General features: G+C 47.1%; 1 protein-coding gene across 1 annotated transcript in view; it reads right to left on the bottom strand.

Moving 5' to 3' along the window:
* MCCC1 (methylcrotonyl-CoA carboxylase subunit 1) overlaps positions 1-15,953 on the bottom strand; it is a 159,013-nt gene that overhangs the window by 57,583 nt on the left and 85,477 nt on the right. The window contains exon 12 of the mRNA XM_063916340.1: positions 11,089-11,198. Within this exon, the coding sequence (XP_063772410.1) occupies positions 11,089-11,198 (110 nt within the window). The remainder of the gene's footprint in view (positions 1-11,088; positions 11,199-15,953) is intronic.

Raw genomic sequence — 15,953 nt, forward strand, 5'->3', positions numbered from 1 at the left:
CAATGAAAAGTACATATACATCTCCCTTTGGACAAAGCTATTTTTTTTTAAAATGTGCATGCTGAAGGGGTCATGTACCCATATCGGCTTGCTTAATACGCTGAGAGACTATGGTCCTCGGGTCATGATGGTTCAGTATTATTTTTGGTCTTATTTAGAAAATTATATATTCAGTATCTGGCATAAAGCCCCATACACACTAGACGAGAAAGTGAAAGATCTCGTTCAGAAGGGCCGATCTGAGTGAGATCTTTCACAGTCTCGTCCAGCATGTACACACAATGTTGTTAGCGATGCGTGCTCCCGCGCATCGTTAACTACCCCCTCCCTCATCTGGACATGTACAGATAAAGGAGCTCCTTGATAACGACAGCCATGCTGCAGCTGTCGTTCCTCCCACCCGCCGCTTCCTTCCCCGCCGGCATCGGCAAGTGTGTATGCACTTGCTGATGCCGGCACCCCGCCGAGTCCCCGACGCTAGTGTGACTACCTAAAATATTTATTAAAGAAAACAAAAAATAATAATAAAGCGTTACTTTGAAAAAGCTTCAGACATTGGGGGTAATTCTGAGTTGATCGCAGCAGGAACTTTGTTAGCAGTTGGGCAAAACCATGTGCACTGCAGGGGAGGCAGATATAACATGTGCAGAGAGAGAGATAGATTTGGGTGTGGTGTGTTTAATCTGCAATCTAAATTGCAGTGTAAAAATAAAGCAGCCAATATTTACCCTGCACAGAAACAAAATAACCTACCCAAATCTAACTCTCTCTGCACATGTTATATCTGCCTCCCCTGCAGTGCACATGGTTTTGCCCAACTGCTAACAAAGTTCCTGCTGCGATCAACTCAGAATTACCCCCATAGTTTTGAAAATAAGTCCAGAGCGGGATACGAACCCCAGTCTATCTGTACTTATCTCTATGTTATTAGTCCGCTAAGCCACAGGACTCTGGCTAGTAGGATTAGAGCTTTACTTATATTTAAGTGGTTTCAAATATTCAGCTGACACAATTCCCTATGTCTCTCACGGTTGCCTCTATTTATTTGCTTGTTTTTTAATATATTGTAACCACAACAGTATACAGGTGCTGTCATGTAGACCAATTAATTACGTAAATGTATGACATGCAAGTTTATCCTGTGTATGTATATATATATATATATATATATATATATACATATATCTATATGTGTGTTTAGTATGTGGCTAAGATGAGTATGTGTTTAATTTGCACATGCATGGGAGCAGTCTTTCTAATGAATTAATTGTTGCTTCACATTGATTGGTCACCTCAACATTTAAATATTGACCTGATTTGCACTGAATTACCTTCTGATGAAACCATTATTGAATTACAACGGAGAAACGCATCAAGGGCATTACACACCACTCTCTATGTTGCTTTGAACATTTATGCATACAAGCTGGAGGACACCAATAAGGATCACCCGCACAGCTGTTGAGCTGAGAGCCGCGCCCTCCCTCCCCATGGACGCACCATCTACCGCCACTCCCACACAGAGTTGCTGTGCCATCACATAGACCATCTGACACGCCGGGACCATGCTGCATCAGTGGTGAGCTCATCTGTAGCGGGGGGGGGGGGGGATGGAGGTCGTAGCATAGCGCATGCTCTGCGGGCAACACAGGGACAAACATATTGTTACAGTATCCAAACAGTTCCAAAAAGCGTTTGGAACTGTATCCCTTCTGCCTCCAGGCATATTGCAACAAATACTTACCCTCTGGAGCTCCACATGAACTATCTATGAATTAGAGGTGGATTTATAATTTTGCTCCCTGCATGTGGTAATTATGCTCATAGTGCAGTGTTGAAAATCAGTGTTACTATTTGTCTTTTATATTTTGAAGGAATAATTTTGGCTGGGGAGCGGGATTTATTAATGATAATGTGGTGGGGGAAAATAAGATTTTAAACCTACCGGTAAATCTTTTTCTCCTAGTCCGTAGAGGATGCTGGGGACTCCGTAAGGACCATGGGGATAGACGGGCTTCGCAGGAGACATGGGCACTAAGAAAGAACTTTAGGTATGGGTGTGCACTGGCTCCTCCCTCTATGCCCCTCCTCCAGACCTCAGTTAGAGAAACTGTGCCCAGAGGAGACTGACAGTACGAGGAAAGGATTTTAGTTAATCTAAGAGCAAGATTCATACCAGCCCACACCATCCACACCGTATAACTTGGGATATACGAACCAGTTAACAGTATGAAACAACACCGCATCAGTCCGAGACTGAGGAAAACTGTAACATAACCCTTGTGTAAGTAAAAACTAAATACAAGTCTTGCAGAAGTAGTCCGCACTTGGGACGGGTGCCCAGCATCCTCTACGGACTAGGAGAAAAAGATTTACCGGTAGGTTTAAAATCTTATTTTCTCTTACGTCCTAGAGGATGCTGGGGACTCCGTAAGGACCATGGGGATTATACCAAAGCTCCCAAACTGGCGGGAGAGTGCGGATGACTCTGCAGCACCGATTGAGCAAACATGAGGTCCTCCTCAGCCAGGGTATCAAACTTGTAGAATTTTGCAAAAGTGTTTGAACCCGACCAAGTAGCAGCTCGGCACAGCTGTAATGCCGAGACCCCTCGGGCAGCCGCCCAAGAAGAGCCCACTTTCCTGGTGGAATGGGCCTTTACTGATTTTGGTAACGGCAATCAGGCCGTAGAATGAGCCTGCTGAATCGTGTTACAGGTTCAGCGAGCAATAGTCTGCTTGGAAGCAGAAGCGCCAACCTTGTTGGCTGCATACAGGATAAACAGTGCTTCTGTTTTCCTGACCCTAGCCGTTCTGGCCACGTAAATTTTCAAAGCCCTGACCACATCAAGGGACTCGGACTCCTCCAAGTTTCGCGTAGCCACAGGCACCACAATAGGTTGGTTCATATGAAAAGACGAAACCACCTTTGGCAAGAATTGAGGACGGGTCCGCAATCCGCTCTATCCATATGGAAAACTAAATAGGGGCTTTTATGAGACAAAGCCGCCAACTCTGACACTCGCCTAGCCGAAGCCAAGGCTAACAACATGACCACTTTCCAAGTGAGATATTTTAACTCCACCGTTTTATGTGGTTCAAACCAGTGCGACTTAAGGAAACTCAACACCACGTTCAGGTCCCAAAGTGCCACTGGAGGTACAAAAGGAGGCTGAATATGCAGCACTCCCTTGACAAAAGTTTGTACTTCTGGGAGAGAAGCCAATTCCTTCTGAAAGAAAATGGATAGGGTCGAAATCTGAACCTTAATGGAGCCTAATTTTAGGCCCAAATTCACTCCAGTCTGTAGAAAGTGAAGGAAACGGCCCAGATGGAATTCTTCCGTAGGAGCATTCCTGGCCTCACACCAAGAAACATACTTCCGCCATATACGGTGATAATGTTTAGCTGTCACGTCCTTCCTAGCCTTTATCAGAGTAGGAATGACCTCATCCGGAATGCCCTTTTCCGCTAGGATCCGGCGTTCAACCGCCATGCCGTCAAACGCAGCCGCGGTAAGTCTTGGAACAGACAGGGCCCCTGTTGTAACAGGTCCTGTCTTAGAGGAAGAGGCCACGGATCTTCTGTGAGCATTTCCTGCAGATCCGGATACCAGGTCCTTCGTGGCCAATCTGGAACAATGAGAATTGTCCGTACTCCTCTTTTTCTTATTACTCTCAACACCTTGGGTATGAGAGGAAGAGGAGGAAACACACAGACCGACTGGAACACACACGGTGTCACGAGGGCGTCCACTGCCACCGCCTGAGGGTCTCTTGACCTGGCGCAATACCTCTGTAGTTTTTTGTTGAGGCGGGACGCCATCATGTCTATCTGTGGCAGTCCCCACTGAGCTGCAATCTGTGCGAAGACTTCCTGATGAAGCCCCTACTCTCCTGGATGTAGATCGTGTCTGCTGAGGAAGTCTGCTTCCCAGTTGTCCACTCCCGGAATGAACACTGCTGACAGTGTGCTTACATGATTTTCCGCCCAGCGAAGAATCCTGGTGGCTTCCGCCATTGCCACTCTGCTCCTTGTGCCGCCTTGGTGGTTTACATGAGCCACTGCAGTGATGTTGTCTGACTGAATCAGAACCGGTAGGTCGCGAAGCAAAGTCTCCGCTTGACGAAGGGCGATGTATATGGCCCTTAGCTCCAGGACGTTGATGTGAAGACAAGTCTCCTGGCTTGACCAAAGACCTATGAAGTTTCTTCCCTGTGTGACCGCTCCCCAACCTCGGAGGCTCGCGTCCATTGTTACCAGAATCCAGTCCTGAATGGCGAACCTGCGAACCTCCAGAAGGTGAGCACTCTGTAGCCACCACAGGAGAGACACCCTTGCCCTGGGGGACAGGGTGATCAACTGATGAATCTGTAGATGTGACCTGGACCACTTGTCCAGTAGGTCCCATTGGAAGGTCCTCGCATGGAACCTGCCGAAGGGAATGGCCTCGTAAGATGCCACCAACTTTCCCAGGACTCGAGTGCAGTGATGCACTGACACCTGTTTTGGCTTCAATAGGTCCCTGACCAGAGTCATGAGTTCCTGGGCCTTTTCCATCGGAAGATAAACCCTTTTCTGGTCCGTATCCAGAATCATGCCCAAGAAGGTCAAACGAGTCGTAGGAACTAACTGTGACTTCGGGATATTGAGAATCCAGCCGTGTTGTTGTAACACCTTCAGTGAAAGTGATACGCTGATCAACAACTGCTCTCGCGATCTCGCTTTTATGAGGAGATCGTCCAAGTACGGGATAATTGTGACACCCTGCTTGCGCAGGAGCACCATCATTTCCGCCATTACCTTGGTGAAAATCCTCGGGCCGTGGAAAGCCCAAACGGCAACGTCTGAAATTGGTAATGACAATCCTGTACCGCAAATCTCAGGTACGCCTGATGAGGTGGATATATGGGAACATGAAGGTATGCATCCTTTATGTCCAGGGATACCATAAAATCCCCCCCTTCAAGGCTGGCGATGACCGCCCTGAGCGATTCCATCTTGAACTTGAACCTTTTCAAGTATAGGTTCAAGTTTTTAAATTTTAAATGGGTCTGACCAAACCGTCCGGTTTCGGGACTACAAATAGGGTTGAGTAATACCCCCTCCCTTGTTGAAGCAGGGGAACTTTGACCACCACCTGTTGAAGACACAATTTGTGAATTGCATTTAAAACTATCTCCCTTTCTGGGGGAGAAGCTGGTAGGGCCAATTTGAAAAACCGGCGAGGAGGCACCTCTTCGAATTCCAGCTTGTAACCCTGGGAAACAATTTCTATTGCCCAGGGATCCACCTGTGAGTGAACCCAGATGTGGCTGAAAAGTCAAAGACGTGCCCCCACTGGGGCGGACTCCCTCAGCGGAGCCCCAGCGTCATGTGGTGGATTTTGTAGAGGCCGCGGAGGACTTCTGCTCCTGGGAATCAGCTGTGGTTGGCAGCTTTTTTCCTCTGGCAAGAAAGGACGATCCTCGTACTCTCTTGTTTTTATTTGACCGAAAGGACTGCATTTGATAATGTGGCGCTTTCTTCGGCTGTGAGGGAATATAAGGCAAAAAATTTGATTTACCTGCCGTAGCTGTGGAGACCAGGTCCGAGAGACCTTCCCCAAACAATTCCTCACCCTTGTAAGGTAAAACCTCCATATGCCTCTTTGAGTCGGCATCACCTGTCCATTGCCGGGTCCATAGGACTTGTCTAGCAGAAATCGACATAGCGTGGACTCTAGAACCCAGTAGGCCAATGTCTCTTTGAGCATCCCTCATATATAAGACAGCATCTTTAATATGACCCAGGGTCAATAAAATGGTATCCTTATCCAGGGTATCCAATTCCGCCGATAAGGTATCTGTCCACGCTGCTACAGCGCTACAAACCCAAGCCGACGCTGTCGCCGGTCTGAGTAAGGTACCAGAGTGTGTGTAAATGGACTTTAAGGTAGCCTCCTGCTTGCGATCAGCAGGATCCCTGAGGGTAGCCGTTTCTTGGGATGGCAGTGCTTCCTTTTTGGATAAGCGTGTCAACGCTTTGTCCACCCTTGGGGAGGATTCCCACCGTATCCTGTCCTTAGCCGGGAAAGGATACACCATAAGAATCCTTTTGGGAATCTGCAGTTTCCTGTCTGGAGATTCCCACGCCTTTTCAAATAACTCGTTCAGCTCATGAGAAGGGGTAAAGGTTACCTCAGGTTTCTTTTCCTTATACATATGTACCCTCGTGTCAGGGACAGGGGGTTCCTCTGTGATATGCAAAACATCCTTTATTGTAATAATGATATATTGAATACTTTTAGCCAATTTTGGCTGTAACTTTGCATCATCGTAGTCGACACTGGAGTCAGAATCCGTGTCGGTATTAGTGTCTACTATTTGGGATAGTGGGCGCTTTTGAGACCCCGAGGGTCCCTGCGACATAGGGGCAGGTAGGGCCTGACTCTCTGCATAATTCCTGGACTCAGCTTTGTCCAACCTTTTGTGCAATAAATTCACATTAGCACTTAAAACATTCCACATATCCACCCAGTCAGGTGTCGGTGTTGCCGACGGAGACACCACATTCATTTGCTCCACCTCCTCGCTAGGAAAGCCTTCTACCTCAGACATGCCGACACACGCGTACCGACACACCACACACTCAGGGAATCCTCTTATCTGAAGACAGTTCCCCCACAAGGCCCTTTGGAGAGACAGAGAGAGAGTATGCCAGCACACACCCAGCGCTAATGACCCAGAAAGAAAAACACAATATGTTTACCCAGATAGCGCTGTTATAATGTATTTGCGCCAAATTATGTGCCCCCCCCCCCTTCTTTAAAACCCTCTTTCACCGTGGTAAGCAGGGGAGAGTCCGGGGAGCTTCCTCTCAGCGGTGCTGTGGAGAAAATGGCGCTGGTGAGTGCTGAGGAACAAGCTCCGCCCCCTCAGCGGCGGGCTTCGTTCCCATTGAAAAATTAAAAAAACTGGCGGGGGATCTATTTTATATACAGTGCCCAGCCTGTATATATCCTTATTGCCAGATTTGGAGGTCCTTATTGCAGCCCAGGGCGCCCCCCCTGCGCCCTGCACCCTTACAGTGACTGCCGTGTGTGTGCTGTGTGGGAGCAATGGCGCACAGCGTTAACGCTGTGCGTTACCTCTATGAAGATCTGAAATCTTCTGCCGCCTCTGAAGTCTTCTTTCTTCACATACTCACCCGGCTTCTATCTTCCGGCTCTGCGAGGAGGACGGTGGCGCGGCTCTGGGACGAACGGCGAGGGTGAGACCTGCGTTCCATTCCCTCTGGAGCTAATGGTGTCCAGTAGCCTAAGAAACATAGCCTAACATTAAAGTAGGTCTGCTTCTCTCCCCTCAGTCCCTCGATGCAGGGAGTCTGTTGCCAGCAGGCTCCCTGAAAATAAAAAACCTAACTAAAATACTTTATTTCCAGGAAACTCAGGAGAGCTCCCTGTAATGCACCCAGTCTCCTCTGGGCACAGTAATCAACTGAGGTCTGGAGGAGGGGCATAGAAGGAGGAGCCAGTGCACACCCATACCTAAAGTTCTTTCTTAGTGCCCATGTCTCCTGCGGAGCCCGTCTATCCCCATGGTCCTTACGGAGTCCCCAGCATCCTCTAGGACGTAAGAGAAATATATTAACAACAATGTTGAAAGGGGAGGCTATTAATATCATTGTGTCTTAAGGATGGGAGCAGGGAATATTAATTCAAGGGACAAACCTTCCCAATGTATAGACAGCTGTTCAATATACATTGGGAAGCTCTGCCAGCCGCAGTTTCATGCTGGCTAATATTAGCCAGCGGAAGGGGCAGGGTGATGATAAGGTGAGCCACGATTGGCTCGTTGCAGCCATCTTTGTTTTCATAAATTGACTGGCTCGTGGCACCATGCCATGTCCACAGCCTCTGCCGGGTCCTACCGCATAGGCAGATGATGCTGGGATCCATCTGGATCCAGCTCCGCAGACACGCCTAGCTGCAGCAGCTGTTAGCCCTCCACCAGCCAGACAGTGCCACGAATGTTGGCATATGCCTAGCTGATAGCTGTTGCAAATGGTGTGCTGGGCTGCTGGGACCAGAGGTCGGTCGCCAGCTCTGGTCTCAGCAGCCTACACATTAGTGTATTACTCGGTTGATCGCTAGTGGCGTCTCCTGGTTTTCAAGGATTTTTCAAAACCATTTGACCCGACCAAGCGACTAGGATCAGGTAGAGGGATCAGTCGGCTGAGGGTACACACTTATCCGATGTTGGACTAACTGGCTGGTGTGAGTTCAGATCTTCAGAGGATTTGAAAAGTATGTATCCGGCTTTAATCAAATAGCTTCAGGCAAACCATTAAACAATTCTATAAATTCGGGTCGTTTAGTTTCACCACTCAGCCAAATCATAAATAAATGATCTATGTAACGTAGGTATAATGTAATGTCGATGCGTGACGAGCAATGAAAGCGATATAGCAATTCTCATACAAGGATATTTGTATATGACAGTGCCATATTTGAGACCTTTGCTGTCCCTTGCTACTACAGATAAAATCCATTTTCAAAGTAGTTCTTACACAGTATAATATCCACCAATAACAAAAGGTATTCAGCTGGGGGAACTGCATAGGTCGTATTGTTAGAAATTGTGTTTTTCATCCAAGATCCATGTGTAATGTTGGTATAGAGACTGGAGACATCAAGTTTAATCAGAAGATCATCCTCTGGAACAGGTCCAAGTTGTGAAATCTTGGTTAGCAAATTGACTGTATCAGAACTGAAACTTTCAGATGTGCATACCACGGGGTTGTAGATAAAAATGTATGAGCTGTAATAAAAGCTGGCACCAGGAATTCTATGCCAAAATTATCGATTTGCCGGGTGGTTCAATGAAACTATCAAAAAAGCCATCTCTGCACCTTCCTTAAGAATCTCCCTGTGGCCAAGCACTTCTGTGAGAAGAAACATTCTGTTCATCACATTAATTAAATGTTCAATTATTGATCGTGTGCCACCACTTAGGAGCCTGGGTGATAGATGGATCTTAGTGCAAAAAGAATTAAAAATAGATCTATAAAAAAACTTAAGACACTGACACAAACAGGCCTTAATGGAAATGTCAAAATAGGATGCTTTATTTGGATTACTCTGATTGCTATTGATATCTTTGTATGTCTACCTCATCTGTTTCACCCGTCTGTCTGCCCCTTCCCTTTAGAAAGTAAGCTCTCACAAGCAGGGCCCTCAACCCTCATGTGCTTATCCTTCTCTTACTTAAAGCATCTTTGATAGCACTAAATTCTGTGGGTTTCTGCCATCCTGATACTTAGGTCAGTGTTGTCTGCTGCTGTAGATATGTTTAATTACCCTGTACTTGTCCTATATTGCCTTCAACTGTAAGTCACTTTTTTCCTGTTTTGATTATTCATTTATGTACTCTATATTTGGGCGCTGCGGATCCCATGTGGTGCCAGATATATAAATGATAATGTATTGGCAGAGCTGTCTGCTTATCATGTTTTTTTGCTGTAGCTCAGTCTACACCACATTTTCTAAAGTTTATTTTTGTTTTTTTCTTGTTGATAGTGCGGTCTGCCATTAGGTTTTCAAAGAAATGATTATCCATGTACTTGACTGTCTTATACTGAAACTATTGTAATCATACATTTTATGTCTTAATTACAACAATATGATGGTGCTGTGTTGTGACTTTTGTGTGGGGAAGGTATGTTGTGTCCCCCCTTAAATGTTACCGTAGTACAAGCTCTGATTGGTGACTTATTTTTTATACAGCATTTACTTATTTTAAGTCATGCCAACACTGATCTAGAAGTCTATGCCAATTTGCTCTTGACTACATGTCCCCTGAGGTACTTTCATTACTAACAACTATTTTGATTTTCGGCAAACCACCCTGATTAGGCTGCACTGTATACAGCATCTAGGTTACCTACTGTGATTATGGCATTTTATGACATAATGCCATGCTACATAGACTTCCGTTGACACTATGATATCTTTATCTGTCAGATGTCCTTTCATTTTCTGTCTCCACTTATGCATGCTGCAGGTATCTGTGGCATGGTAATTACAACTATGACAGGCTAGTCCTATTTGGACAGTTCCAGCTGCTCCATTAGTTTCTTATGCAGCACTGTCTGCTTCACGACTAAAGTAGCGCAGACTGTTTATCGGTTTGAAACTCTGATATTCACCTTACTGTATGTAACTTGTTTATTTGATTATTTGTTTTCCCTGTACATTGCTTATTTTTTCATTTATTTTTTGATTTCTGTTCACTCGCTGTTGTTTTGGTTCTATTCTGTCATCTACGTATATACAAAATGCACCATTGTTTCTGAGGATTGCGTGGGTAAGTTTGTGTTCTGCTTCTCTGATGTTATGATGGATGTAAGTGGCTCATTTGTATTCCTCACAGAAGGAAGCAATTTCTGAGGTCAGACCTTTTATTTTACTTACTTTGGTGGTTTTTTTTTTTGTTTGTTTTATCTTTAAAACATTGGAAAACACTAGCAGTCACTGCCCCTGAGGAAACCTACTGCTGGCTGAGATGGACGTTGGGCAGAGCCTCTGATTTATTTAGTTTCTGAATCAGTTCTCATTGGCTTCATAATAGTGAGTGCTGGTTCTTCATTATCTCCTAAAGGAGGGGTGAGTGTTATTTTCGGAGTCCTGCGCATGCGCTGTGAACTCTGGCACTGTGCCAGAGTCTCTAGTGGTCAGTGCGCTAGCAGCGGTGGTGACGGCTACCGGAGAGGAGGGGGCCCACACACAGTCACCGATGGACGCCGGAAAGGTGAGTATAGAAGAAATGGGTGTAGTGTGTGCGATGTGGGCCCCTTCCGGAACCAGGGCCCCATATGCACCGCACACACTGCACCCATTATAGATACGCCAGTGCATCAAACATTGGTGTCATAGCGAAAGAGATGAATAATGTCATTAAAGCAATTTGTAGCCATATTGTGCAGCGAATACATGGTGTTAAGTGTGGGAAGAGTTATAAAGAGGGTGGTATGAAGAAGCAACACTATATGGAAACCTTAGTCAGCATCATCTTATGGGTAAATTACAACTGTATTTAAATTTACTTACATTGTACTGTCGTAAGCAATACTTCAACTTTGTCAGTGCTGCTTGGCGATCCTTTGCCCACACCACTAGCTTGGCAATCATGGGGTCGTAATGTACAGAAACCTCATCACCTTTAATTTGTGAAAGAAGAAAAAAAAATGAAGAAAAGAAGGTGTGTAGACAGATACATAGTTCTACTAATTAAAGGGCCAGAATACCAAATTATACGGTGGGAGAATTTTAAATTAGAAGGCATCTTGTCCACAACACACACCATTTAAACATCTATCTTCCATAAAGAAAATGGCCTATACAGCTACAACAGTATGTAATTAATGGCTCTTTTTATTAAATTAATTCTCTGACAAAATTATGTGTCAAAAATGATAGAGGATAGTTCAGAAAATAGGATTTTTATACCTACCGGTAAATCCTTTTCTTGTAGTCCATAAGGGATATTGGGGAATCTAGTACGATGGGGTATAGACGGGGTCCAAAGGAGCCAGTGCACTTTAAAATTTCTTCAACTGGGTGTGCTAGCTCCTCCCCTCCCACAGGCAGTTATAGGTAAAAACATGCCCGAAGGAGAAATTACATATATGAGAGAAGAAACATGATAACAAAGGGTGGTGAGATTTACCAATAACATATAAAAACCAGCAACGACTGGTAACAACAACAGCAACAGCTGAACAGGTAACAACATAACAAGAACCTGCAGAAAAGTCAATGCACTGAGGTGGTCATTCCGAGTTGTTCGCTCGCAAGCTGCTTTTAGCAGCTTTGCACACGCTAAGCCGCCGCCTACTGGGAGTGAATCTTAGCTTATCAAAATTGCGAACGAAAGATTCGCAATATTGCGAAAAGACTTCTCTGTGCAGTTTCTGAGTAGCTCGAGACTTACTCTTCCAGTGCGATCAGTTCAGTGCTTGTCGTTCCTGGTTTGACGTCACAAACACACCCAGCGTTCGCCCAGACACTCCTCCGTTTCTCCAGCCACTCCCGCGTTTTTCCCAGAAACGGTAGCGTTTTTTCACACACTCCCATAAAACGGCCAGTTTCCGCCCAGAAACACCCACTTCCTGTCAATCACATTACGATCACCAGAACGAAGAAAAAACCTCGTAATGCCGTGAGTAAAATTCCTAACTGCATAGCAAATTTACTTGGCGCAGTCGCACTGCGGACATTGCGCATTAGCGACTATTCGCTCCGTTGCGACAAAAAAATAACGATCGAACAACTCGGAATGACCCCCTTAGGCGGGTGCCCAATATCCCTTATGGACTACAAGAAAAGGATTTACCGGTGAGTAATAAAATCCTATTTTCTCTAGCATCCATAAGGGATATTGGGGAATCTAGTACAACGGGGATGTCCCAAAGCTTCCAGAACGGGCGGGAACGTGCGGAGACTGCTGCAGCACCGCCTGCCCAAACTGGGTATCCTCTTTGGCCAAGGTATCAAACTTGTAGAACTTCACAAAGGTGTTCTTACCTGACCAGGTAGCAGCTCGGCATAGTTGCAAGGCCAAGACTCTACGGGCAGCCGCCCAGGAAGAGCCCACTGATCTTGTAGAGTGGGCTTTCAGAGACTTAGGAACAGGTAAGGCTGCCAACACATAAGCTGGTTAAATAGTAAGCCTAATCCAACGAGCAATATACTGCTTAGAAGCAGGGCAACCCTTCTTGTGCGCATCATAGAGCACGAACAAGGAATCTGTTTTTCGAACCCGAGCTGTGCGTTTAACATAGATTTTCAAGGCACGCACAGCCTCCAATGCCTCCGGAGGAGCAGAAGCGTCAGAACTGGACGGAATCACAATAGGTTGATTCAGGTGAAATGCGGAGATAACCTTCGGCAGGAACTACTGTCTAGTCCGGAGCTCCGCTCTGTCCTCGTAAAAGACCAAGTGCAGACTTTTACACGATAAGGCTCCCAATTCTGAGACATGTCGAGCAGAAGGCAGGGCCAGTACCATCACCGTCTTCCACGTGAGGGACTGTAGAAATGCTAACATTACATACAAATCCCAGGGTGCCGCAGGCAGCACAAAAGGTGGTTGTATGTGGAGTACCCCTTGCAAGAAAGTCTGAACTTCTGGCAACACTGCCAATTTCTTCTGAAAGAAAATGTAAAGGGCTGAAATCTGGACCTTAATGGAACCCAGACGTAAGCCCTTATCTACACCAGCCTGCAGGAAACGTAAGAAACGGCCCAAGTGAAATTCTGCAGGCGGATACATGTGTTACTCGCAACAAGAGAGACATATCTTCTCCAGATATGATGATAGTGTTTTGACGTCACAGGTTTCCTGGCCTGAGCCATGGTAGTAACAACCTTCTTGGAAAGGCCCTTGTGAGCTAGGATGTTCCGCTCAACCTCAGTGCCGTCAAACGAAGTCGCCGTAAGTCTGGGTAGACGAATGGTCCTTGTTGAAGAAGATCTCTTCTTAGTGGTAGAGGCCAAGGGTCTTCGACGAACATGTCCAGAAGATCCGGGGCCCGAGGCCAATCCGGGGCAATCAGAATTGCCTGAACACCTTGATTCCTGTTTCGCTTTAGCTCCCTTGGGAGCAGCGGAATCGGAGGAAACAGGTAGACCAGCGGTATGGCCAAGGCGACGCCAGTGCATCCACTGCCCTCGCCTGAAGGTCCCTGGTCCGTGAGCAATACCAGGAAAGTCTCTTGTTGAGCCGAGAAGCCATCATGTCTATTTGTTGTCAACCCCACCGGTCGATGATCTGCCGGAACACCAGATGGTGGAGCCCCCACTCCCCCGGGTGGAGATCGTGATGATTCAGGAAGTCCACCTCCCAGTTGTCCACACCCGGAATGAATATTGCTGACATTGCTCTTGCATTTCTTTCCGCCCAGAGGAGTATCTTTGACACCTTTCGTATGCATGCTCTGCTTTTTGTCCCTCCTTGACGATTGATAGACGCCACTGCCATGGCGTTGTCCAACTGTACCAGGATCGTGTGATCCTTGAGCAGAGGAGAGGCCTGAAGCAAAGCATTGTAGATCGCCCGAAGATCCAGAATGTTGATCGGAAGGAGGGCCTCGTGGGCTGACCACCTGTCTCCCCCCCCTCCCCTTGGGTGACAGCTCCCCATCCCCGTAGACTTGCATCCGTCGTGAGGAGGGTCCAATCCTGAATCCTTCCAGGAGATTGGAGGACTGTAGCCACCACAGGAGGGAAATCCTGGCCTGAGGTGACAGCCAAATCATCCGGTGGATCTGTAGATGCGATACGGATCACTTGCTCAGGAGATCCAACTGAAACGTTCTGGCTAGGGAAGCCAATCCCGGGCCATTTTTTTCAATCCCGGGTAACGGGATTGAAAAATGGCCAATCCCGGGATACTCGGGATTGGCTTTTACCTAGGTGGCCGCCCCCTCGCCCCGCACATATAACTCACCATATACCGGGGGCGGGCAGGAGGGGAACATCGTGTGAACGCTGCTGGCGGCTCCCATGATGGACACTTGGAATTTTTTGTCTGGATTTTTCCAGGCCTGTTTGAATAAGTCATCTAACTCTGCAGTCGGGAAAAGTGACATTAGTTTTGTTTTGTACAAAGAAAAACGACTGCTGTGACGCAGCGTCCTCTAGAGGGAACATGTCCCTTATAGCCAGAATTAGGGGTTCAATACCCTGAGCATAATCGGGATCCCCGCTAACGGGATCCAGGTCATCCCCATCCTCCTGTATATCATCATCAGAGAGTAGAGCAGGTAAACCACGCTTCTGTGGATCTGCATGGGGGGGGGGGGGGGGGGAGGGGAAGGGGGCTGTGCATCTGCCCTAGCAGCTAAATCTGCAACAGCTTATTGTAGTAGCTGAGTCTTCTGCACATTAGCAGTGAGCTGGGATGACATATCTGACATCATAGTCTTAAGAGACCCTAACCAGTGGGGCTCTGGACCCTCTCCCTCAGCCCCTTCACTGATTTGTGAAGATTGACTGCATTGTTCACATGAAACAGAATCAGTAGATAATGGAGACAATCTAGTGTGGCATACACTCCACAGCTTGTGTTTACCCATGTTTCACAGTAAGCACACAACATACACATACACACAGACAGTTATATTGCAAGCCTGCCCTACTGTTTGTGAGAGGAGACATAGAGAGAGGGAGGACACCAGCACACCCTGAGCTGCACAGCCCCAGTGAGGCTGTCAGCTCCCTATAATACAGTAAACACTAACAATTTTTGTCCTAAATAGGATCCAGATAGTGTACACAAGCGGCTCTCCCCCTTTGCTACACCCTGTACCAGATATCCAGCGTGGCTGAGGAGTCAGGAAGTGCTGTGTGTGCTGTATATGGCTGTAGTAAGCAGAGGAAGGCGCCAAAACGCCTCAGGTCCCGCTCTCAGGTAGCTCCGCCCCCTCCAATGGCGCCGGAGTTACAGACATATATTATACTGGCAAAGTCTCCTGGTTAGTTTAAAACATCACACAAGTGCTGGTCAAGCCTTTTGTGCCAGTTCCACACCGGGGATCTTAGCGGGACACCCCCGGGAGGGTCCCGTACGCCGTGCCCGTGGTCAGCCGCACTTTGAACCAGGGGGCCCCCCTAGCGGGGCCCCCGGTTTGTACTCACCACGATGTCACCTTCAGGCAACGTTAGGGGTGTGCAGCGTGCTGCGGCTGTGACAGCCAAGGCACAGTGCCCCACTGAACAACAACTCCTCAGGATGGTGGTCCTGCAGCGGGGAAGAGGCTCTGCACCTCGTAAGGCCGGTGACCGCCCCCCCCCAGCCTGCCCCCACCCCTAACTCCCACGGTGCAGGTATGCTGTTGCCTAGACAGCATACCGAAAATAATGAAAGTTTAAAAGAAAATGAAGAAAACTCTCTGGAGCTCAGAGATGTGCAT

The sequence above is a fragment of the Pseudophryne corroboree genome, chromosome 4 (genome assembly GCF_028390025.1).
Source record: "Pseudophryne corroboree isolate aPseCor3 chromosome 4, aPseCor3.hap2, whole genome shotgun sequence".
In the NCBI taxonomy this organism is placed as follows: domain Eukaryota; kingdom Metazoa; phylum Chordata; class Amphibia; order Anura; family Myobatrachidae; genus Pseudophryne; species Pseudophryne corroboree.